Source organism: Channa argus, chromosome 7, assembly GCF_033026475.1.
Source record: "Channa argus isolate prfri chromosome 7, Channa argus male v1.0, whole genome shotgun sequence".
NCBI classification, from domain to species: Eukaryota; Metazoa; Chordata; class Actinopteri; order Anabantiformes; family Channidae; genus Channa; species Channa argus.
Window position 1 is genome coordinate 7,005,570 of NC_090203.1, and position 25,580 is coordinate 7,031,149.

The 25,580-nt window shown below is 42.3% G+C and overlaps 1 protein-coding gene across 3 annotated transcripts; it reads right to left on the bottom strand.

Moving 5' to 3' along the window:
- Positions 1 to 335: 335 nt before the first annotated feature.
- fam110d (family with sequence similarity 110 member D) lies at positions 336 to 17,288 on the bottom strand. Of its 3 annotated transcripts, none has more exons than XM_067511334.1 (2): positions 17,041 to 17,288; positions 336 to 4,438 (listed from the first exon to the last, which is right to left on the bottom strand). In XM_067511334.1, exon 2 carries the CDS (start codon positions 3,749 to 3,751, stop codon positions 2,393 to 2,395), a length of 1,359 nt encoding a protein of 452 aa, XP_067367435.1. In that variant the 5' UTR covers positions 3,752 to 4,438; positions 17,041 to 17,288; the 3' UTR covers positions 336 to 2,392. The 3 variants fall into 3 exon arrangements, with proteins under 3 accessions (XP_067367435.1, XP_067367434.1, XP_067367436.1); XM_067511333.1 differs by having other exon boundaries at positions 17,092 to 17,287; XM_067511335.1 differs by lacking the exon at positions 17,041 to 17,288 and adding an exon at positions 13,536 to 13,685.
- Positions 17,289 to 25,580: the final 8,292 nt, after the last annotated feature.

Sequence of the window (25,580 nt, forward strand, 5' to 3'; positions counted from 1 at the left end):
CAAGTGCATAGTATGCAGGGAATGCTAAAAGGAATAGCACACAGCCACTTGATGTGAAAAATGAGACGTGAGGTGGTGGAGGAAACCAAAAAAGAAAAAGTCAAGGACAATACATCATCGAAACACTGACTCATTCTACCACTAACAGATAAGACAACATATCCTGAGCTTTTGTTTGTCATTTCACTCCCTCTTTTGGCTAATCCTTTCCCATTTTAACATGACTATTAAGTACCACCGAATTTTTAGCATTGTTTTTTCTTTCTAACTGCTCTGTGGGGCAGTGCTCCTAAATCAGCCAAAATCACAAACATTAAAATAAAGACATGGTCTTGACATAAACATTTGTTTTTAGGCCTTTATTTGGTGTGTTTTTCATACATAAACCTCTTTGGAATAGAAACAAAAGCCTCATATATACATATATATATATGTATATATATATATATATGTCTCAAATAACAAAAGAGATTCGGAAGGTATGGAGCCACTTTGTAAACATGCAACAGGGAAATATGAAACAACCAATAAAAAGAGTCCAGTTTGAAGGTGTTTCAGGTGTGCGCCATGCTTATGATGAAAAATGCATAATAGCTGCAAGTAATTGTGTTAATTTACTAAATGTACAAATACATGTGCCCTTGGGTTCAGTAATACTCAGCCCAAAATGCCACTCAATCTAACCTCCACATACCTCTGCAGGCCTTTAGTTCATATTTCAGTGACATCATCTGGATCAAGATATAGAAGTGACCTTTCATGGAGATAAAGTGAAAATCACTGAAGGATGGATGAAGTGAGGTAGGATCTGTGGTTATCAGGGAAAGGAGGGCGACTTCAGCCTCCCCTGCGCGCTTTGATGGGAAACAGGCTGATGTAGCCAGCTGCAGAGCTCAAACATCTCTAAACTGCCAGATGGTAAAAGTGACATCCTAAAGCATTTGGCAGCAAGAGTCGGGCAACATTGTGCTTCTTTATTTTTGTTATTTTGAGATTGACATAATTTTTTAAACTGACTTATTCCCAATGTGTATAAATGTGCTCACCACAGGCCACTTGAGCGTTGGCAGGATTGATCATTAACAGGCCGTCATTCCCTGTTTATCATTTTTGAGGCTCTATAGCTTAGACAGCTGTGAGGGCTGAATACGCATAATGCATCAGCTGGGGTAATCAATGACCAATGTGTCACAAGTGATTATTGGACAGTGTATAATACTGAAAAGTTCAGGAAATTTGATAAAACTGATGACATTTTCTGGCCATGCATGACTTTTTTTCTTCCATGATGCAGGTGCTCTGTTGACTCCAGCTCAGTGTTGAGATGAATCTCTGTAAAGAGTCAAAACTATATATCTATCCTCCATCTATCCTCCACTCTCTTTCTGTCCAGTTCAGTGCATTAATAACCCCATAGGGGTACCTCACATGTTTTTTTCCAACGCCTGCGTTTAAGGAGTAAAAAATAACAAAAAGCACACAGACTAAACTGGGACAGATCCGAATGAGGTACTCATGGTTCACTTCACACTCACAAACAGTTTCCAGTTTAGAAAAAAGAAATAGCTTAGTGGTTTTCCATTTTAAACTCATTAGGGGAGAATGTTGGTGTCAAGGACACTATACGGTGTCCACTGTGTCATGACAAAAATATATTTATGTGCCACGGGTCACAGGGGTTGAGTTCAGATCAGTTTTAAGTCAGGCTGCTTCAATAACTAAATAGAAGTTGCAAATGAAGAGGACAGTAAAGTCTGCTCCATTCACTTTCACTCACACACACACACACACACACAGACACACAGACACAGACACACACACACACACACACGCATACACAAATAGTAAAAGATTTAGCTGGGACAAATCATTTCCATTCACCAGTAAGATCCATCTACACCTACACAAAACTTCCATAAATACAATGACTTAATCTGGCACTAAGTAACTAATAGCAGTCGTTCTCTTTGGAAGAAACAGTCTCTTTAGAGTTGTGGAGAACAAAGGACTAAAGGTAACAATGTGCCAGGGAATGCTAACCCTAAGTGCGGATATTACCAGCTGAAACTAAACCTAATTGACTCATTTAAGTAAAATCACATTTAGCTTTGCCACAGCTCAGCTGCTTTGACTTGCATTGCTGCCTGCAGCTCTAAAACAGAAGCAAGTCCGCCTTTTCTTTTCCTTTTATGTTGCACTGGGACAGCTCAGCTTGCTAAACACACTGAAATGTTAGTGACATTTAGCTTCGATTCAAGGCTTTGACTTTTCTACAGCATTTAAGCATCAAAGTTTGGTACAAAGGTCTGCAGAAACTGAAAACAGCAAACTCTTGTTTAGTTATAAATAACACCTCCCAGCACTCCGTGGCACACAATTCCTGGTCCCTGTATTAAACTGTAGACTCTTTGGGTCCCTCTTGAGCTGCATTCTTACACCCGTAAAGCCACTTGATGACACGAGCATTTCTCTCAATGATTGAAACACCAGTGGGAAGCTGCTCAGCCAGCTCCTCCTGAAACAGCCCGTCCCCTGAGTGGCGGGAGAACTCACTGGGCTCTGAGCCACCGCAGCCATCCCCGCCCACGCTGCGCAGAGCCAGTGAGAGCGTGTCTATGGAGCTGGCCCCAGAGAGGAAATTCTCCCGACCCAAACGCTCTATCATGTCCATGTCCAACCCACAGAAGTCAAAGAAATGCTCCTGTTCTGACAATGCTACTGAGCAGCGTAATCGCAGGTCTGACTTTGAGCGTTGCAACTGCCCAAACAGCCGCCTGGGTGGTGGTGGTGACGCCCGCTTCCACGGGTCATTCTCGTCATCGTGGTTACTCGAGTCATTGCCATTGGCGATACCATTGCCAGCGTCAACACTGGTGCGAATTGTAAATCCATCCTTAGTCCTTTCTAGCATGCAGCTGAACCCAGGGCTAGGGATAGACAATGGACTGCGTTCTTGGTCAGTTTTACTGGATCTCCTACTCGCTGGTCCTCCATCCAAAGTGTCTTTGTCATTTGTCCAAGACATGCGGGAGTCTCCATCCCGCGATGGTGCTTTCTCTTCACCAATCACCATCTTCTGGACTTTGCCCTCACCACCACTGCTCTTTTCTCTCATGGAGCCCTGGAAAAGGCGACGGACAAAACTATAGCCCTTCACGTCCATGTTATTGTTCTCTCCCACTGCTGTTCCACCGGGGCTCTTGCACTCTTTCTTCTGTCTGTAGATGACAAGGGAGTCCGGCCTCAGCATGCGTTTCCCTATACTCCTTCTGAGCACAGGAGCGCTGTGTGGGGCTACCAGGGTGGTAATTCCAGGTGTTCTGGGGCTGGGAGGCATTACATTGTTCACATTGCTCCTGTTATGTGCCTCCACATCAACAGAAGTCTGTCTGTTCTCCTTTCTTGAGTCATCGTTTTCATTCTCATCTCTTGAGGTGAAAGAGCCAGAGAGTGTAGAGAAGGGCGTGTTGGAAAAGCGGCGTGGGAAAAGCTGAGGACTCAGGCTACCAGGGCTGCCAATGGCTCTCCTGGGCTGCGGAGGTGGGGTGGCGCAGGGCACCAGAACAGGCTCCTGCTTGGTGTTGATTACCTGCTGGCTCTTAACATATTTCGCTTTGTCTGCTTCCAGCCTCTCTACTGCGCTGACGGAGCGGCCGTGACCACCGCCATCGATCTGCCTGCGCAGGTAGTCCGGACCCTTGTTGAGGAGCCTCAGAGGAGAGGGGGATCCAATTGGTGTTAGGGGCTTCATTTTTAATCACCAAGCAAAGAAAGACATCAAAACTGCAGCCCTCGAGGCTTTCGAAACTAATCTGGGTATCTGGAAAGGTTTTTAAATGTAGACAGCTGTGGCCGTTCTCATTCCTGTTCTCACAGATCTTGAATCTTCCTTGAGAGGTAATAGATAGGTAGCATTTCAGGAGACCACAGAGCACAAGTTTGTTGTTACACTCTCTATAGATAGCTTACAGTCTTTTTGTTGGGCAATCTCAGACGTATGGATATCTCAATCCAGTATTTACACAAGCATTTGGATAAGCAGGCAGGGCACAGGGAAGTCCTTTTTTTGTCAGCCAAGAGCTCTCCCAAATGAGATGCTCTCTGCCCACAGTGCAGCAGAAATAGCAGGCAGGGTGCACTTTGAAATGGTTACTTTTGCCTCCCCCACTTCTTCTCTCTTCTCTCTCTGTCTCCCAACAGCACCCTTTTCTGTTGATCTTTTCAGTGACGGCTGTCCGGAGAAATCAGTTATAATGGCCTCAAATATTTACTCTGTGCGGGTTGTCTGAGGGCCGCCGGGTCAAGACTTTTATTGTTTGGCTCCCGCTGCTGTCGAGGTGACCTGAAGGTGGCTGGCACCAAGGCACTTGATTTGTTGATGGACAGATGGGGAAGATGAAGATCTTGTCCTTGTCCTCACCTCACGAGGGTCGACCCCCTGGGAGAGACAGACAGACAGAAACACAGAGAGAATGGTTTTAGTGGAAGTTCTCCAGGGCACTCAGCATAGATCAGATGGCAGGAAGTGCAGCTATGCTCCATCTGTGCATATTTAAAGCTACACGTCTGACTTTACAATGCAAGGCTGCAATATTAAAGCATTCAATGGCTTTCTAACATACATAAAAACACAACTCATGTAGCTGATACTCCTATTAAAGTCAACAGTCAATTCAGTACAGATTCTTAAACACAAACAATGAAATATATAAATTAGTAACACTGGTGCAATGCTTCCCTGTTTCTTTTTTTTTTTCTTTTCTATTTCAGAAGTGTTGTCTAGCCACCATCTCAACATCCCATAAAGGATGAAAGAAACAAGGAACAATGTCTGTTGTTCAAACAGGATGGCGATAAGTCTGCCTCTGTCCAAATTCTGCACAGGAAGTTGTAATGATTTGTTTTCTTTCTGAACCGACAATGGGTTACGGGCTTGTTTTAAAAAGAGCACGACTTCCCAAAAGACTTAATAATTGACAAAACCTTAGTGATTGTATTGTTATTTCAAAACAACTTTTTATTTTTTGTTTGCTAAGAAGCCAAACTGCTGCCCACAAACATAGAACAGTTGCGATTTTAAAGGCATTTATACGTACGGTTATTTAGGCTGACAACTACACTAAGGCTTGTGTAACCTAAACAGACAAACTTAAGTAAACTGCTACACTGAAGTAATAACTCTTTCATAGTCAGTTAAACAGCTCTTCAAATTAACAAGCAACTAAAAAAATCAAATTACACTCGACTTAAAACCAAATGTAAGGCCTGATGCTGTGAAATGAATTACCACATTTCCTTTTTATTTTGTGTTCGGGCTATATGAAGGTTTCAGAAGGGAGGAGGCTGCACGTGCCTATAATGGGATGGGCTTTACCCAAAGAGTATTTATAACTTGAAAAGCTCCCAGCTCAGTCGTGTGTCTATGTATGTGTGCATTGAGTACAGTCTGTGTGTGTGTGTGTGTGTGTGTGTGTGTGTGTGTGTGTGTGTGTGTGTGTGTGTGTGTGTGTGTGTGAAGTCATTGGTGGAGTCTTGTCTCAGTCCATATGCACATGTGTGTGTGTGTGTGTGCAGATTATGAAGCCTGTATCTTATTCAGCAACTTTTCAAGTGTACAGAAAAGCAGTGAGGGTCTGCTGTGGGTCTGCTGTGGGTCTGCTGTGTGCAGCCTGGGCAGACAAAAACACATCTTAATGTAAGCTGTTATATGTAGCTGGGAGCACATACCGTATTGTGCCTGTTTTTAATTATCCTGACTTTAAAATGCATTAAAAGTCCATCTGAGAGCAGGATGGTGTTATACTGTTGTTCTTGTTCTATATCAAGTGTTAACAAATGCTATTTTAGCTTTTCCTTCACATGGTGTGAAACAATGAATGACCTTCCTTGGCAGGAAAAAGTTCAGTTTTGTTATGACAAACAAAACCAACTCTTTCAAAGCCACCTTCATTCTCTCCTATATCCTGACGTATTCCTATTTCATATGATGGTAAACGTGAGGCCAGAAGACACACAGAGCTCATACACAACATTTGAAGCAAACATGACTCCGTGCAATTTTGCCTTCTGCATCTTAAATGAAATGCAATCAAATTTAATCAAAGTACCTTGAAGAAACTGTGGCCCTCTCAGCATGCCATTTAGTCTTCAACAGTAGAACACAGAGTTTCTCTGGTTTATAAAGTCTCTTACGGATGAAAAATTATGAAAAATTACAGACTAGCAAATTTCATGGAAACTAGTTAAATGGTTGGTTATGGTGGAGAAAATATATTTTTTGCAGCACCGTCCTAAACCCAAAAGGATAATGTCAGCCATTGTAAGGCATCATATTTCCAACAATCCCCATTCACACACTAAAACCAATGATACATGGAATCTACTCACACATGATGTCACTTAGCAACCTGGATTATCTTATTCGTCCATGCCAGAGACCTCTGTTGTTGTCCAAAAAACGATTGCAAGCATGTTCAAAATGCTTGGTTGAAAGTTTCTTTAACGATCTTGGATGTTTATGCTGTGAAAAAGGAGACCTTGTGTGGTGCATGCATAATTGACTTTTGTTTACTTTAAACCACTTTACCATTTGGGGCAATGTTTGGTACAAAATCTTAACCAAGCGTTTTGGAATGAAAAAATCTGTCACACAGTGGAGCCGTGTTTCTGTCTCATGTGTTTTTAATACTGGTTTTTAGGCAATAATGGAGGTCACAGCACAGACAAATAATAATAATAACAACAATAATAATAATAATTTCATTTTATTCATAAAGCAAATCTCAAACTGCTACACAAGCAGATTAAATAAGCTAATCCAAGTTGGAGGCTGATGGACATGTTATGAGAAGAGGCAATTCATTGATGGTTTTAGTGTCTGAAAATATGATTCAATGTAGAAACTAACCATAGCTATCGTTAAAGACAAAGTCAAGCTTTAGCAGTTGATGAATTTGTGTAACCTGTTTAGGAATCATGTTTTAAATTATATTCCTAAATTGCTTTTCATGTTTCTACTGCACTTAGTTTTCCTGTTCTGCTGCTTTAAAACTAAACTAGAATTGACATTAGAAGGTGACCTAACATTTCTACCTCGTTCAGCCTCTACACCTTTCACAGACTGAGTCTGTCAAATGGTGCTCCACTATAAATTAACTCGGGAAAGGGGAAGAGGGCAGCTAGTTAGTTTTTCCAGATGTCAGAGCTCGGGAAAGTCGACCATTGTTTAGGTAGAGTTCTGGGAAAAATGTCTTGCAGCAGGTGTGGGTGGGGAGAGAGGGTCAGAGTGGGCATAAAAAAAGAAAAATGGGTTGAAAATGAAAAGGAAGCTGGAACAGGAGTAACTGTTTGGGGCTGAGGTTAGGGTATTTATTACACCTTTCTCTTCAGATGTTCCCCATCAGAGTTCAAAAATGAAAAAATAGCTGGCTAATGCTATTGAAGCGGTAAAGAGGATTATCACCATAGGAGACTAAACAAAGCCATTAATCCTGATGTTGGCTCTCCACTGAGGAGGATTGGAGGTAAAGAATGTAAAAATAAGTATATCATGTGAAGCATACAGGGGACAGTATGAATGGATGCAGAAAGTCTAGTGATCCTGCAGCTGTAATTTTAAAATCCAAAACAATATGGGTAATATCTGTACTTGGCCTATTTCTAATGCATTATCTGGGTTCTTAATGTTGGTGTGCATTCACTGAATCTGACATTTGGAGCTTAAAGAAAACCAGCTGCTTGCAGAGGTTATCTCTGGCTCCAAGTGATAGCTTGGACTTCAAATGAAAAAATGTGGGTCACGGTGCTGACCATCAGTTGTTTGGAACCAAAAAGAAATAATACGAAAAAAGAGAGAGAGAGAGAGAAAGAGAGAGACTAGCACTGATATAAAAAGTGTTTAAAATCGCTTAAAAAATTGATCAATAAAGTCCAAAGACAAATAAAAGCAGAGGAAACATGATGATGATGATGATGATAAAAAGGCTACGCTCGGAAACTGATGCTCACACAAAAACACGTATATATATACACACACACACACACACACACACACACACACACACACACACACACACACACAGATGGTGAACGGGTGACTCAGCTGGTATTTGCATGAGAACAAAAGGCACCATTAGGTCCGTTGATAATAATGAGCCGATTCAGTCCCAGCAACTTCTCCTGTGAGTTGGAGCCTTGTGAAAACCATGAAAAGGGTGGAGAATCTCTCATGTTTCACTGTAGGTCGTCATTCACCTGTAAACCCTTTGTCTCATCTCTAAAGTGAACCCCCACTCCACCTTCATAATGCTACTACCCCTGCACTCATTCCCAGTCTTCGTCGCTCTGCATCTTCTCCACATGCCACAGGGCCTCCTTACCCTTTCATTTCCCTCCTGTATAAACCCTGTGTGTCCACTCTCTCTCTGTCTCTCAAAAGCTTCTGTCCAGCTTGGAAAAACACACATTTGTTTTACTTTCCTGAACACGATGCCTTATTCCTGCAGCAGTTGTTTCTAATCTAAAGTATGAATTTGAATGAATTTCATACACGAGAAATCCTGGACAGCGTTAGGAGTTTAGGAGAGTTTTTGGCCCTGAACCACCTCAGCAGTTGATGTGGTATAGTGGCCAAAGTGCTAACAAGAGGTCGGCACTAGACATTGCTTGGCTTGGGCCAAAAGTGCCATTAAATGTTATCTAGAATCTTGCTGATCTCAAATAGAAACATCCTCCATCCTCGTAAACACATATTTCCAAATGTTTTTAAGTTTATACTCACAGTAGTGAGTCACGATAATCATCCCAAACTTTTCCAATTACTATTTAAAGCAAAAAAATAATGTAAAAATTCTATTTACAGTTTTTGCAACACCAAAGACATTTTGAATAAAATATAGTGAAATATGAAATGAGGAAATGTTATTTATGTATTTGACACTTTGCAGCAGTGCTGCTACTGCATCATTCCACACAATAATGTATTTTTATACTTCGTTGAGGGGATTTAAAAACAAACTGCCATTATTGCATGAGCTACAGTTTGAGCAATAGGTGCTCTCTATAGTCTCAGTATGTACAACAGGAGCCACTACTTGCCATTAGCAGATCTAGTTTAAATTGATAAACCTGCAAATATACTGGTGAAACCTTTTTTAAGGTCGAAAACAACGTCTGGGTACTGCAATGAAAAGCACCAGCCACATTGCATTGCTACTGTATGTGTGCGTCTCGTGGACCTTTTACCTCTCTGATCTTTAATAAAACTTCTGTGTGTCCTCCTACACTTTCTCTTTCCCTGTGTCCTCTCTGTGGAGCGGAAGACCAAGCCTGCAGGGGAGGCTTAGCAGGCTGCCCCCATACACCTAAAGAGGAACCAGATGTTTTGCGTCATGCTACATCAAGATGCTCAGGGACGACCCTGACAGAGACCTGTCATGGGAAAGGACTGCACAATTTGGTTTTCCTTTGAATCCACAGCATTTTCTGGGTTACATGCATTCAACCCAGGTTATGTTTCGGGTGTGAAAGTAGTAGTGCCCCAGGAAGAGTTCAGCACAGCCAAAAAAATCCAGGAAGTGTTCGTTTGTCCACAGAAGAATAACACCATCTTGTCTCAATGAGTGTGTGTTTCCAAAGAAAAACCAACTGGCTTCAGACCAGAAGAATAAAGAGAGTCCAATGGTAAAATATATGTCCGGTGATGCAAACAACAAGATCAGAAGCTAATAAATTCACAAGGACCACCTTTGAAGCTCTCAGCAAGTTTACCTGACCTCTGCTTAGTAGATGCCTCCCATCTGTATTCGAACATCTCCTGCCAACAAGAAGCCAACTGGCCGTCCTTAAGGTCTTGTCACTCTCTTTCTTTATCATCCTGTCTTTATATGAACATCTGGCACCACTATTATATAATCAACAGTCGACAGAAATGTCTAAATGTTCAAACATCAACCAAAGGTCATCAAAGATGTTGCGACGAAGCACGTGCACACATTGAGTCTGTACACTGCCTGTCTGTAAATAGCTGGGATTCATAACGGTTTTGTCGTTAACGAGAGCTAAAGACACACATGTCATGAAAGCTGTCATGGAGTTGGACACAGAAAAAGAAATATCTCCATCCAGCATCCAATCAAAGGGGATGGTCCTCCTCCAGGTTCACACATGAGGCACTTGGCCTGGTTATTCTGCCGCTTTGTTCAGAGAGAGAGAAGGAAAAGTAACAACAAAGTGACAGTAAAATGAAAAAAAATGCAGGCCTACTGTCCCCTCAAAGACAAAGCCTGAAGGCGAATCGTAAATCCTGTCTCCACTATAAGACAGGCTGCTTGATCTACAGCTACAGGCTACCCTGGGACCAACAGCAGGCCACTTGGGACCACTTAAGGAACCTCCGACCTGATTAGACCTCCTTCCACATCGTAAAGCGGACGAGATGAGCTCTTCACTCACTGCTGGCACCTTTTTGCCATTCAAAGCCAGCCATCACAAGGACAGCAACAAATCAAGAGTCCAGGTCTGTGCAGACGTTCAGATGACAGTGATAAGATATGTACTGCAGGCGTAGGCTGGATGTATAAGTCAATATTGGGCAAAGATGAAGGTCAAGAGGGAAATAAAAGTTTGTGCTTGCTCTGGTTATAGACTTTATTTGTAATTACATAGTAAGTCAGCTAATGAGATAATTAGCATATCAGACAAGTACTGTAACATGCAAGCAATTGTCACTAATTAGCTTTTACATCAATTTATAAAACTTATCAGTGTTCTTCTTCACACCATTTTATAAAAAAATATGCATAAGCCAAAATACTAAGATGTATTCATTTGTGATGTGGAATGTTTTTGTACTGATAAACTCCACTAATTTAAGCTAATGAACTTAGTCAGACCATAACAACCATTGTACTGTACGTCAGGTCCTTATCAACACCCACGTAGTGCTAACACTGATACCGTCTGCTCCGATTACATGTTCACATTTATTCTTGCTTTTTATCTACAGGGTGGGCAAGTTCCTTTTCCTTTTGAGCTAAGTGCCCAGGAAGAGCGCTGTTTGAGCTGATAACTAAACCGCTCTGACCTATAAAGTTTTTCATAGTTTTTAAAGAAAAAGCACTGTACACTGCCATAATCTACCTAACGGTTTATACTGTATGTGAACGCTATCTTAAACTGAAATTAAATGAGGGACTCGAGTTCCTATTTAGGTGAACTGCCCACCAGTTGCATGGTGCCAGCCAAATTAATAAACCGCACTGTAACAGAGAGACACCTGAGCCAGCCTCTCCGTCCAGGAATGTTAAGCCTGGCTGCAATACTTCACTGTCGATGAACTGACAAGTCCACTTATACAAGGGGATGATGTGGATGCACATAAAAGACCTGTACAGGAAATCTATTTTAGATTTATCTAAGTCAAACACCCAGACAGTGCAGCCAAGCATCCAAAGAAAGACTGCTGCAAAATATGCGATAAGAAGTCTATTTTTTTCTCTCGTGTCAATTAATCTGTTAACATTTTTAGATTGTTTCTCTTTTGAATGACCAAACGGATCGTTAAAATTAAGAAAATAATTGCAACTAGTAAATCAATCAAATCAAGGTGGGGTCTTTCAATTGTAAATTCACGTGTGTATGACGGTCAGGAAATGTTTTTCTTAGTCCTTAGTTCTCTCTGTCCTTATGTTCCTGCAGCGTCACATGACCAACTCAAAAACCTGCTCAAAGAAAGTCAGATATGTCCTTGGCGGAGGAGATCTGCTGTGTGCAAGTGTTACCGCTTTATCTTCAAGAGCGGATGTGTGAAAATGTTTGTATACCAAGCGTCCAGATCTGGGCTCAGATATCTCAGCTTTGACTGGCAGTGTTGTTTAAAATTCTGACCACCACTGCTGCTCCCTGCCAGCCTGGCTTATGTGAGCATCTATACAAAAACCACCGTAACCTCCTCCGTGTCTGCAGCACGAACAACTCAAAGGCCTGTCCTGAGGCTGTTGATACAGTACAGTACAGAGGCATAAATCTGGGCACATCCCTCAGACTCCCAGCGTCTTAAATTATAAAGGCCTGTTCTCACACTGCGAACCCTCATTAAGCTCTCAGCTGGTGTGAATTCTCTGAGAGACAGCGCTGCCTGGCAAGCTGCCAGATGTTTTAGTTCACAAAGTCGGCACATTTTTTACTCTGTCAGGCATATGTCTGCCTCAACACAGTGATAAAAGACGCTTCAATGGATGGTGGCTTTTGCAAAGAGCAACTAAAATGTCAAAGCATGGTTAGTGATGGTAAATCATACACCTGTGTACCTGCATGTGGGCCGACTGAAAAAGGACAACGATGAACAGCCATGAATAAGAGAAGGAGAAAGTGGAATCTGCTCATTCTAGGTTTTGGTTCGAGACTAAGGGTGAAGAATGAGATTGAGTGAAAAGCTGGACAGGGGAGGGGAGATTTGGGTCAAAGCTGGGGCCACAGGTGGACCACAAGGAACTCCCACTAAGAAAGGAAACCGGTGTGACATCTGTGTAAACTCTTCTACAGCTCCTTTGCCTGGCAGAGACACACCAGGTTGCTAGAAGAACATCTTCACAATTATTCTAAACACGTGTGGCTGATAGCAGTAAACAGTTTGCACTGACTTGTGAGGACTTGGGACGGGGCTGTTTGGTGTTGGTTAGAGCTTAAAGCCACTCCAGCTGTGCAATGTCCCCAAACACTGGGTCATCTGTGACTGGAGACCCCCCCCCCCCCACCACCCCCACTGTGTTAGTACATACACTGTACCACTTTAAATGTGCCAACATTGAGTTGTTATCTAAACAGCTGAACAACACTTTGAGTTTGACCGGGTTTGTGAATTAGAACTCTTGCTCAAATAATAAATTTTACATTGGGCTACTTCTTTAGCAGTTTTAGCTGCAGACCAAACAAGAAAGCCCTAGACGAGGTGGTTTTGGTCTTTATTATCTCTCTAAAACAATAAATATGTATGACAAAAAAACAGGCTGCAGGAAAAAAGCAGGGTTAATGGCTGCACCCAAACTGCAAATCTGTCAAATAAACTTTAAAAAGAAATAACAACAACATACAAAAACCTCCAAAGTGAAATAACCAAAGCTGTTCTCATGTACGTAAGTTCGTGTTTGATCCTTTTACTTATAATAAGAAACAGAATGAGAAATTAAAAAAAAGGCAGATGACTGCAGAATAGTCATTATCATATACCACACATAAAAATGCAGCACTAATCTTTGCATCCTCAAAAACAAAACCAAACAAGCCGCAAACCTCAAACTTCACAAGAAAGGAAGCAACTAAAAATCTTTCACACAAAGACGCTCGAACGATCTCTCCTGTGTTTCCTCGCTGCCATCTACGCTTAGCTGCTAACCTCTGTTGAACCTGCCAGCTGTCTTCTCTCATTACCAATCAACCGACCCTCTTCCCCGCAAACAGCCCCCCAAGTGCCACGAAAACGCCCCTCCCCTCCCTTTTGGTTTGTCCCTCTTCTCCTCCTCCCCGTCTTCTCCTACCTTGCTCCTGTCAGAATCAGAAAACATCTGGAGGAGCTGGAAGCGTCTGTGGAGCTGCATCTATGGTCTCCTCCCGTGTCGAAGGGAATGTCCAGGCCTGTGTCATCCTCCTCACGGTTGAGCACGCACAGCGCGGTGCGAGTGAGTGTGATGGGATGTGGCAGAGCTACAGAGGCGCCCGGTCAGGCTGTGAACAATTATGTGAATGTGAGAGCAACGGGGAGAAGGGCTGCCCTCACAGCTGTCACCCACACGCAGGGGACTGTTAGGAGATGGAGATCTGTCAGATCGACTTTCATGGTTTCATTGCCCACTATGAATTATGGATTGAGTTATGAGCCCATGGAGATGGGAGTGATGTAACAACAGAAAGTAGCTTCAGGCCTCAGACAATGACAAGGCTGATAATAATAATGATCATATTGGTTGTGCTTTCAAAGTTACATGTGAACATTTGGTGCACTTTTTGATTTGTTGTCTTTCTAGATAGAAAGCCAACCACGAAAGGACTGCACAGCCTCATCCAGTTTGAAAACTACGTCTTTGCTCAACAAATTATCACTCCAGTGAATATGATTCCACACTCTGCTGTTTACAAAACAAAAGAAAATACTAGCTTGGCATACAGATGGTAGGTTCTACTTCTCATTTCAGCCTGCAGTCCTTTGTAAGAGGGGGTTTTACTTTATCATAGGATGCATACTCAAATGCATTGTTTGGCGCTGGATGTAACCGAGATGCTGTGAAGTTCTTCCTCTTTTTAAAAATTTTCTTCTTCAAAAGAATCAGTGAGGAAGTTTCCCAGTGGCCACAGGTAAAATGACCCAAACAAGGCGACAAGGAGCAATAAAGCTAAATTATAAGCTTGACGGTTTGTGTGTGAGCGTTTGAAGTCTCACACTGTTGTGAACGTCAGATGTCTAAAACCAGCTGCAACACACACACACACACACACTCCTTTAGCACAGGGCCAGGGGGAAGATGATGTCATTAGCAGGGCACATTTTCCTCTCTAATTAGAAACTCAAGCTTCCCACCATAACTCAGGGGTCTTCACACGCAACCATGCAAAAAAACATGGATTTAACTGAACAAATGCTTGATGCCCCCTTGGAAATGTATTCATGACTGCGCTCTGCTGGAAAGCCAAGCCATGACTTGAATGCGGTTCGGTTGAACCTTCAGTGATAAGAAACACATGAGTGGCCTATTGTGGAGTTAAACCATGAAATATCCTGCGGCTTCCGCTTGTTCTCCGCAGTCCGCTCTGATGTGGCCCATACCAATCAGGTTTTACACTTGTAGAGCCTCAGAAAGTGGTGGCAAGTAAACCCAAAAAGGCAGAAAACTGGAAAATAAAAGAAATCCGGGTGTACATGTTCTATCACATCCCAGAGGAACACTGAATAATCTCGCATAGATCAGTGATTGATGGCCTCTTAGTTTCTGTTTATGTGGTGAGTGTATGAACACGCATGAGGAGATTAGTACATCAAATTGTCTCAAAAGCCATAAAGTCGACGTGATTCTACTGTCCACAAACATCCGGAACTTTTGCACCACCAACACCTTTATCATCACCATCAATATCGCTGATGTTGATGTGAGCCGAGCGGGAAGGCAAAGACCTAAACTGTATTTCATTTAGTCATGTTAATGATGTCAGGCCTCCTGTCAACACCTTAAACGGAGACTGAAGCGAGCAGCTCTGCCCCCCCGGGCTCTGAAACATGGGAGACGTATACTCATCTGGGATCAGCATCAAGCGCAGATGCAGTCATATTACAGCTGGAAAAATTAGTACAGTGCCACATAAAGAAAAAACAGTGTGTGTGTGTGGAGGGGGGGGGAGTTGTTTACGACTGCTCCGCACCGTAATTTTAAAGGTGGGAGATTCAGTCAGAAACGTGTTTGTATCCTGCGTTGGAACATGTTCAGTATGAAGGATTGATGTTGGCTGTAGGTGTTTAGGATCTATGAGTCATTGTAGGTTTTAGGCAACGATGCAAGAAACAGAAAAAATACGGAATCGGGGAAAGGAAGGGCATCTACATCCGAACTATTTCAAAATGTGCAAACTCATCTCCTGTATCATACAACTCAGAGTTCAGTACAGCTATTGACTCCACATATTGCTGAAATTTGTTTTATCGTTGTAATTTCTGGGAAGATCGTGTCTCCCTCTGGAAAGTAAAAGTAAAGGATCACCACTCCCAGCTCGTGATCTGCATTTTTTTTTTAAAACCCCGATTAATCTTCCTGTTGCTGCTCACAGGCCAAACCAACACATACTCACCTATGAATCTGAATCTGAGGGTGAATGTGTTTAGAGGACATGTGTGGTCTGTTTAGTCTGGTCGCTAAGTTGTTTATGCTCCTGACCCCACACTGATCACACAATTTAAGGACACATGAGTCTCAACTATATCAGTAGAGAGTTAAGGGGAGGGGGGTGTAGAGGTGGGTCAAGGTGGAGCTGACCCTGAGGGCATGTGATCGTCTCCTTAGGAGAGACAGCCTTTTCTGCTTTAGAGTGGGCGGACTGCATAATGACCCCTCAGGTCCCCATCTTTCCTTTGTTCTCTTAAAAGATCTCAGGTAACATTATCTTTATAATTGTTTTTATTAGTAGGACTGACTACATAACACGACACGTGTTGCTCCCAGATTAACAGATTGGCAGGGAAATGTTTAATTTAATTTAGGATTACAAAACTTTTCTTCCCTGATTAGATGTTTGAAATCCAGCGACTGTGTTTGGGCCATTTCCCTGATTTCTTCCAGATGTAAATATTTAGTGTAGAGCAGAGTAAACATGGAATAAACCTGCAGCCCCAGGTTAAATGTATCTGCTTTAATCAGCAGGCAGTGGTCAGACATCTCCCTCTCCCTCACCCCCTCCATACCATGTTGCTATTAACTGCTGGCATTCAAAGCGGAGTTAAACCAGCGAGTCCTCATATAGGTTACACGGCAGATGATGGATTGCTGCACTTGTCAGGTTTATAAAAACTGTTTTGGGGCCATGCAAAAGCCTGACCTGTCGTTTATGCATTATCCAGCTGCATGCAGCCTGACATCTATCAGAGGAGAGCTGCAAAGGGGTGTTTGCCTTATGGGGCACCCGTCAGAAACACATAATAAAGACGTTAGACATGGCAAACTAAAGCAATTCTCTTATTAATGTAAACGCAAAGGACTCCATCAAATGGAGATAAGTGGATTTAAGGACTAAACTCGGACTGAATAATAGCAACATGTTTATTTTATACCAAACACCTTTTTAGTAACTGGAGTAAAAAAAAAAAAATCCCCACAGCGTTTGAATGAATCGATTGCTGTTCAACAGTGCTGCCACGTTATGAGAGCACAACGAAGGAAAAGTGACAAACGCACGATCCCCGATCGGCTGAGCCAGTCCAAACCCGAATCCACCGTGATCCTGATCGGTACCCGCCCGGAAAACTTCACAAAATAAACGAATCACAAATCAACTTCGACTCACAGATCGGCTGACGGCGACACCCTTATAACCGGCGATCCACCGCATGCTCACCTCATTCGCTCCGTTTATCCACTGTGGTTGTCGTTCAAATCCAGTAAAGGTGTGGAGCTCGCCTCTGTGACAGACGCTTCGCTTCGGCGTGGCGCTGCGCTCTGCGCTCTGCGCGGACTGTTGGCGCACTGACGGACCGCTGCATGGCAGCAGCACCATAAACAGGGAGTCCCGACCTCCCTTCGAAGGAGGGGGGGCGGGCAGGTAAGAGGCCGTGTAAACTGACTCCTGTGTAGCCTGCAGGGAGCTGAGTGGAGCTATAGGGGGCCGGTGGATTGGGAGTTGGAAGGGGGGGGACTGCACCGACAAATTAAACATCACAACAAGGCAGTTAGATGCATTGATATTAAGTTTAATAAAATCGAGCAACATGTTTCTTACCGTAGCCTGTCTTGTAAATGCGTGATCGAAAACTTAAAGCACCAGTTTCTAATATACTTAACAAAGTTGTCCCTAAAGGCTCCATTAACAGTTAATGAACATGTATTTAATGCTTTGGGGTCAAAGAGGTCAGGTCGTGTGCCCCTGAGCTTCTCTGTTAAGTGAGTCCTAATGTTTCTTCATTGGGGATCAATTAAAAAGTCACAAAGTAAAAAACACAAAATGACTTAACATATCATTTAAAAAAAAAACTATAGTGACTATAAAGAGACAAAAATAAAAGACCGAAGACAACCTGATGGCTTAATTTTTTGTTTCCTTCAGTCTGGGGGCCCTAATGCTTTGACCTATCAGTGCCCAGGGGCCCATTTTCTCAGACTTCACCCTCTGATAAGAAAAGCTTTGGGGTGTTCAAGCTGTGAAAAATAGTTTGAAAGCTGTATCCTGTTGTCCATCAAGAACATCACTCCAATGGACATGTATATTACATATTTCCTGGACAAAAGATTTGCGTAGAAATCTGTCCAACAGTGAGCAAAACTGTCTACCTAGTGATATCACTCGAAAAAACTTTTTAATATGATTCATCCTCTGGGCACCATGAATTTCTGAACCAAATGTAGTTCAGTCCATCATTACTTATGTTGAGTCTCAGCAGTCTGACGACATAAAGTTAATATCTGCCCCGTTCTATACCAAAGGTCATGACATGTTTTGACACCAAAGTGACGGAGCAACCATGTATTTCTACTTTTCATTTATTTTAATATTAATTAGTTAATGAGCTGCAAATGGTAAATGTTCTGCACTTATATAGCACTTTTCTACCTATTGGCACTCAAAGCGCTTTACACTGCTTCTTATTCACCCATTCACACTCACAATCACACAAACACTCACCGATGGGGGAGGCCAGTGCTCGCTGGGAGCAACTAAGTTGGGGTTCAGTGTCTTGCTCCGGAGGACTTGGAGGAGCTGGGGATCAAACTAACAACTGTAAGATTGGTGGACGACCAATCTACCTTCCTGCACCACAGTCGCCCCTAATCCCAATGAGCAGTAGAAAGTTTTCAATTCACAGTGACTAGTTGTACTTCTAATTGCAATCAAACCTTTGATTGGCTTTGGTTTAATCACTATTGTTATCCTGTCATTGATTAATCAATGATAATTATCTCTGTGGACTTTTAACTTTAAAAGCCTCAACAGCTCACATGGGAAGGAGTTACACTAAAACAGCACCAGATAAACTTGTTATGCTGTTGTTAACTGTTATGCTGTTATACTCTGTTATACTTTCTGCAGGCCTCAGTACGTCTTTTCGCTGATTAGCCCTGGGCATTTACAGATTAAGTGACAAACTAATTTCACAATGCTGAATACTTGATTGTGAAAGATTGAGAGGATGTTGAAGCAGAACCAACGGCACATTTTGCAGCTGTGTGTTGCTCATTCTCATCAGTTCTCTTCACCAAGTCTGTGTTTCCTCTGCTCACCCTCCTCCATTCACTCCCTTAAAATACAGCTTAACATGGATGGTTTCAAAGGTCGGGAGAGGGGAGGAAAGGGGGTGTGATAACAGTGTGATCCACACATTTCACTCACAAACACACACACACACACACACACACACACACACACACACACTTGTTTCTCATTCGTAGGCTCATCACTCTCAATGGAGCAGACAGGACAGCCACTGTAAGTCACCAGAAATATTTACTGAAAGTATCAACATACTCGGAAAGAGAACTGTGCCAAGGATCATGCTTTTGCTTCTGCAATAGTTCTCCAAGGAACTGTTCACACTTAACACACCAAAACTGCCACAAATGAGTTTGCAAAAGCCAAGAGACGGGTGTTAAACTCGTGATTAAGGTAAGAAAATGTGAAGCTTAAAAATAGCAAACCTGCTCAGCAGAGACTTAAGGGATACAAGTTTAAAATAGAGATCAATAAAACTGCAGTCTAAAGGAAGGATATTATTCAGAATAGAAGTTCCTGTTTCTGCAGATCTGAGTTGGAGCAGACTGTCACGCTTCATTTGGGGCACCTCCAGACTGGAGCCGTGCCTGCCCTCTGCCACATCTGGGGGCAGTAACACAATCTGCTGATCCCATTCTCTGACCTCTGCACTCACAGCCCAGACTCAGAGAAACCACACTTCCTGCTCAGCACTGTGTGTGAGGCAGCAAGTAACCTCAGCCTCGTTTGACACCATCTTCCACCTCAGGGCAACATTTCCTGTGTAGTGCACACGCTCTCTGCTGCTGCGTGGATGTGGATCTCAGACTGTAGCAGGTGGCTAATGCTTAGCATGATTCCGGGTGCCAGTCAGCTATTTAAGAGCCTGTTAACTCTGAGTGATAATCCTGTAGAAGCTGTGAAACATCACGTAAGAATAGAGCAAGGGACAATGGGGTTATTTTAAGGGTTACAGTGGGTGATGATGGTTGGACCTACGCAGCTAATCTTGATGCCAGTTTATTTCTGTTATTGAGGCTTAAATATATAATGTTAAAAAATGGGTTAGGGTTCCAATAATATTAACTTGTTTCAATCTTTAATAAATCTCTAATACAATTAAAAGCAACTACACACTCACTATAACAAGGGACATAAATACGTGAATGGTCCAAGCGAGCAGATGATTTATATCTTTACACGTTGCATTTTAGCCCTTAGCACCTGAAAAAAATTCTGTTTTTGGTTAGTGGTAATCTTTATAAAGGTTGTTTTAGAAGTGGGAGGTGATTGAAGAAGGCTCTGCAGTATAATTGTTATATAATTCTTATACATCTTAGGAAACGTCCACATCTTTCAATGAGCCTGCTATCTCTGGAGCTTACAGGAGGAAAGTGGAGACCTCGGAAAAATCACTGAGATCACCGTCAGAGTTTTCCTGTACTTTCTGTTTTTCTATAAGGTCTAACAGCGTTTCGGAATATAAAATCACACGATCTGCCCCAGTTTTTCTGCAAATCTGAATAAATTACTTTTGCATAAGAGTTAAATATTGATGTTAGGCTACAGGGTTTACCACACATGGGTACACGTGTTTGTAACTGAGGATCCTCAGTGGGTATGAACACTGTTATACTCCCTTTGTGAACACCAGCTTGAGTTTTAGATCCTGAGAGTGAAACCGTGTTTGGAAAGTGAGAACATTTTGACTTGTTCATACTTCCTCAAAAGGCTGTGAGAGTTAAAGGATCAATTCTGTTAAGCATTAGAAAGCTTCTTTAGTTGTTCCAGTGAAAGCTGTTCACAGCGAAGTCTTTGCCTTAACCACAGTGACAATGAGTCAGGAAAAGATCCCAACTATTGGTTTTTCAGCTTTGTGGGAATCACTTATAAATTTCTACTGATTTCACTGAAGATTGACTTGATTAACGAAAAATCATGTTCTTTCTACTAAAACAAACTGATGCTTTAAGGGCCACAATGCCTTTCCAGTGACTACTCAGTATCAGTGGCCACATACATACACAGACACAGGCTTGAGGAATAATTATACTTAAAGGGAGGAAACTGTTCTGTGGCCAGCTTCTTGCCCAGGCCCATCTTGGACCATTTGTTGGCTTCTCTGTGGATGATGATGAACTTGTGAGCCATGTGGTGCCTATTTGAACCCATTAAAGTACTGTAGTGGTTCTTAGTCTTCTGTAGGTTAAGTTCAAGAATGAGGGGGCCTAGGGCAACTTACCCTGTTGTGGTATCGCTCAGTCGTGATGGAGCCAATTTGTTTTGGAAGTGATTAAATGGGATGGAATTAGAAGCACTGTGGAATAATTTCCATCTTGGATTTCTGTGTAAAAATGTTTTTTACAGTAATAGGCTGGACTATTGTCCCATGTGCTGTTTTAGGTTATGAAAACGCTTTGTTTTTTCAGCTCAGCTCAGGATATTGCTTATTGAATAATTATTACGTTTTTTCCTCTTTGGCTTTTGGAGGAATCTCTCAGCCTGCCTTTATTTTTGTGTGAGTCCTTTGTAAGGACTCTTATGTGATTTACCTTATGAACCACAGAAAGAACTTTATTGAAACAGTTCGTGCAATCAAAAGTAAACCTTCCTCATTACCTGTCTTGTATTTTTGCATTTAGGGTTAAGTATCATGGTCTAAAAGTTTTTTAGCAAAGTACTAAAAATGAACTGCTTTGTCTGATGCATTAAAAACACAGTGAAACACGATATGAATCCGACCCTTTCTGCATCGTCATAAAGCTGAGAAAAGCAAGGCAGTGTGTTTTCTTTCCAGCTCTCTTTTTTATTTAAGGCACTTTTAAACAAGTGTGACATAATGAATGTTTTCCTGGAGAGACTGTCTGGAAGAATGCTGTGTGAGCCCAGTCTTTAAACTATATCATGTTTATTCCTACTCTGCCCTCCATTGCTGCAATGAGTGTAACCACTTTCCAAACGTCCACACCCACTCTTGCTGTTAGGTACTGGTGCTGTGTTATAAATCCTAACTTGATAATGTTTTCCATGTTGTGTTAGCAACAAATAACACTAAATAAAAAATACTGAAGAAAATTCTGTTGGTTTTGAGGAAGTATGATAATAAATGTAAAAGTCTTAAGGTTCAACCTCTGGGAAAAATTAAAAAAGCACCAATTCACTATAGATATGTAGAAATGTGGAAATTGTGTGGCGCTTTGTTGTGTATAAATGTGCAGTAACTTTCAGAAAATTGGATTGACTGTATTGCTATTTTATCTCCAGTGTCACTGAATTCTGACATTTCCCATCAAACATGTTGCAGAGCTGAGTGAGATACATGTGAAGCTGTACTTCAGCACAAAATCTCTGTGATCCCTTGGTGTCGTCTTCTTCTGATCCCAACATGAGCATATAGTAATATAACATGCCTTGACCTAAACAAGCTTGCAGCAGTGTCTCCTCCTGTGTTTATGTTGCCCTCTGTGCTGACCTTTGCCCTTCTCATCACCACACTGCTGCCAGTTACGACGCCTTTTGTATGGACCCTACATCTGGTGGTGGAATGGCATGTCCCTGCATTGTTTTGCTTTAGTGCTCACAATTGTTCCCAGAGAAGACGTAAGAGAGAGGATGCAAAACACAGAGAGAAAGATGTTCTCAAGGTGTCAGAATTGTTGACCCTGTGCCACAGTTCTTTGGATGTATGAAGCGTTGTTTTCTTAAGGGTCCGGTTCTGACTTATGTCTGGGTTGCAGCTGACTCATAGGGAGGTGTGAAGCTGTTTTGTGGATCGGAGCCATCTGCTGTCATGTGTCTGGACAGCTCACAGCTCTGCCTTGTTATTTCCTGACAAAGGCCGTCCTATAATGAAAGAAGTCCAAAGTACTGAAAAAGAATGACAGGAATGCAATATGTGTAATATTTCTCGTTTTATTAAGATCAATATTTGGTTGCAAAGAGAAAAGCAGCTATCTCATTTCATAGGGAGACATTCTCTGAGTATTATTTACAGTTGGATCAGTGATTCTTTGCCTTTGGCCGAACATCTTTCCTGGGGTGAAACAATACCAGACATTGAAGGGCCTTGCCCAAGAAGGGGCTGGCATTATGAAAAGAAAAGCATGTCACAGTCAGACAGAGGTCAGGCAGCCAATAGATCTCCACATAAACAACCCAAACCAACACATTCAGGACTGCAATGAAAGCAAACACTGGAAAGTAGAGGATTAGTTTTTGTATGTGGGTCAGTCTCCTTCAGCTGGATGGTTGGAGAGGCTGTCATGTCTACATGGCAGCTCTGCCACCTGCAATAATAATCAACACAAAGAAGTGGGGTCGTTTCTTGGAACAAAGCTGAACATTTGTACATTGTATGTCGGGTGTTAGAACTCTTCCATTATGTCTTATTAAAATCCTTCTTCATAGTGAAAGTTTTTTGTACAAACAATAGCAGCTCAGCTCGTGCTTTTACCTTTTATGTTGGTTAAAATGTGTTTGTTACACTTGATTCCGATGGTGACAAGTTTGCAAAAGTAACAAATCACACTTTTCCTTGAATAACCTATCCTAAAAAGTTTTTTCACAGCGGTCATGAGTATCAAAGCAGGTAAACTTCTCACACCACTTTAATAATAAGTGAAGGCTTAGTAACAGTCCTTGACTTACTCATAAGCCCAGATGTAAATTGATCAAAACATCAATTTGTTGTACTTACAGATACGTTTTTAGGTGCACGTAAAGTATCATGATGTCACTTCCAGAAAGAATTGGGGAATTTCTACATTAAAGAAACGGTATTTGTTTGCATATCCACAAGCAATATCTTGCAATTGATATTTCCCACTTTTGGGAATAAAGTAACTCAAAATGATGTGACTGATTTTTTCTTCCTGTCCTGCTACTTTTGCCAGAAGTTTAAAAAAATGTTCAGCCTTTTACCGGAGGATGAATCTGGACAGTCAGCCCTTACTGGAAGCAAGGCAGACTTGAAAGCTCTTGATCAGAGAAGTAGCAGGCCGCCAAACAGCCTGCCCATGCGCTCCAAAGGAATCTGCCAGACAGCTGGCACAGAACAGATGTGGCTTCAGATCCAGGCTAATCGCCTAGGTCTGCAAAAAATACAACTTCCTTTTAGGACAGAACAGCTCAAACATATAAACTTGTTCCTATTCTACATGAATTGATCTACATCACTAATTAGTAACATTACCATACTGAACAGGCCACGACTACTTTAATTGTAGCCCTACAGTAAAGGAACCAGGTGAAATTGAAATGTTTTCCACATGTATTACTGTTGCTTGGTGATGTATGGCTCCTGTGTGCTTTTAGCCAATGAGTTACACCATCAGCTTTAGGGTCATCTGGGGGAGATGGTTTGCAGATTGCGCGTAAATCCCACAGTTAGCGAACGAGCTGAACAAAGCCTCATTTCTGGAGAGTCATGCTCCAATAGCTTTTCCTGTTGTAATTCACTCTCAGATGAAATCCAAATGAAGAGGATGCTGTCCGTCTCTCTGTTGTCCAGCGGCTCTCTCTAATTTATTCTCATCCCCCAGCAGGAAGACAGAAGTCTCATCACCTGTCCCGTGGCAAAAGTGTTGAGCTGGGTAAGTGTCTGTGTGACAGGCCCTATTGTCCCCTCAGGGATGGTAGTCTGGCCTGCCTTTGTGCTTGTCCCTCAACAGGAAACGTAGCCTTTTAACCATAGGGCGGGCCAGCGTGTGAGGACATGCACGGGTTCACTCTTACCTTATGTAGCGGTCCAGCTTTTTGAACACCGAGGTGGTCGGATATGCTTGTCAGCACCTATCTTGTCCCAAAACACGAGACTAAGTGGACGTACCTTGTAGGGCTGTGAGGCGTGGTGATGTGGCAGAGTTTGCTCATCTCTTGTGTGTTCCCAATGAGGCTCAACCAAGCGGATCTTTCATGCCGCTGATTTAAACGTTAACAGATCGTTTGGAGCAGAACTCCGCATACTCAAATGGTTTTTACAGCAGGAATTATGATATAATTTGAAACGTGTGGTACAGTTAAATACGGTTCAAATGTTAATTAATGGGGGCTTGCAACTGTTTGGATCAGCCATGTGTTCACCAAACGTTGCTCCAGTTGATAAGCCTTGGACTTTTGCTGCAGTTTGCACCCAGGTGCCAAAGTGCCTGTCACTGTTTTGACAAGGAGAGTCACAAGCAAGTAGCATCTGTGCCAGCATGTTAATTGCAATTCAACCAGTGTCATAATGGCCGTGAATCTACAAGTAATGTCGATCAAGGCCAAGATCAACAAGGCTTATTTTGAAATGAAACACGCCATCGGAAAGTACCTGCTGCATTGTTAGTTCCATTGGGAAACTGTCTGTTTGTTGCTAATGCGTTTGTGGCCAAGGGGGAAACAAATTTACGGTCGTTTGAAAGATGTGTCCCCACTTAAACAAATGTTTCATGTTAACTTGTTCAGCTCAAACATGTGGATTCAGAGAGAGGAGCTTTTCATAATGTGTCCCAGGAAGGCATTTGGCAGCAATGTGTGCAACCTTGCACAGAGCTCACCGCGTTCGCAGATCATTGATTCTGCTCTTTGGCAAATGTCGTCCTGATGCTGGCAGTGTGTTAGCTCCCATGTTTTATGGCTGTCAGTCACAGAGGTGGTCTTAGAGT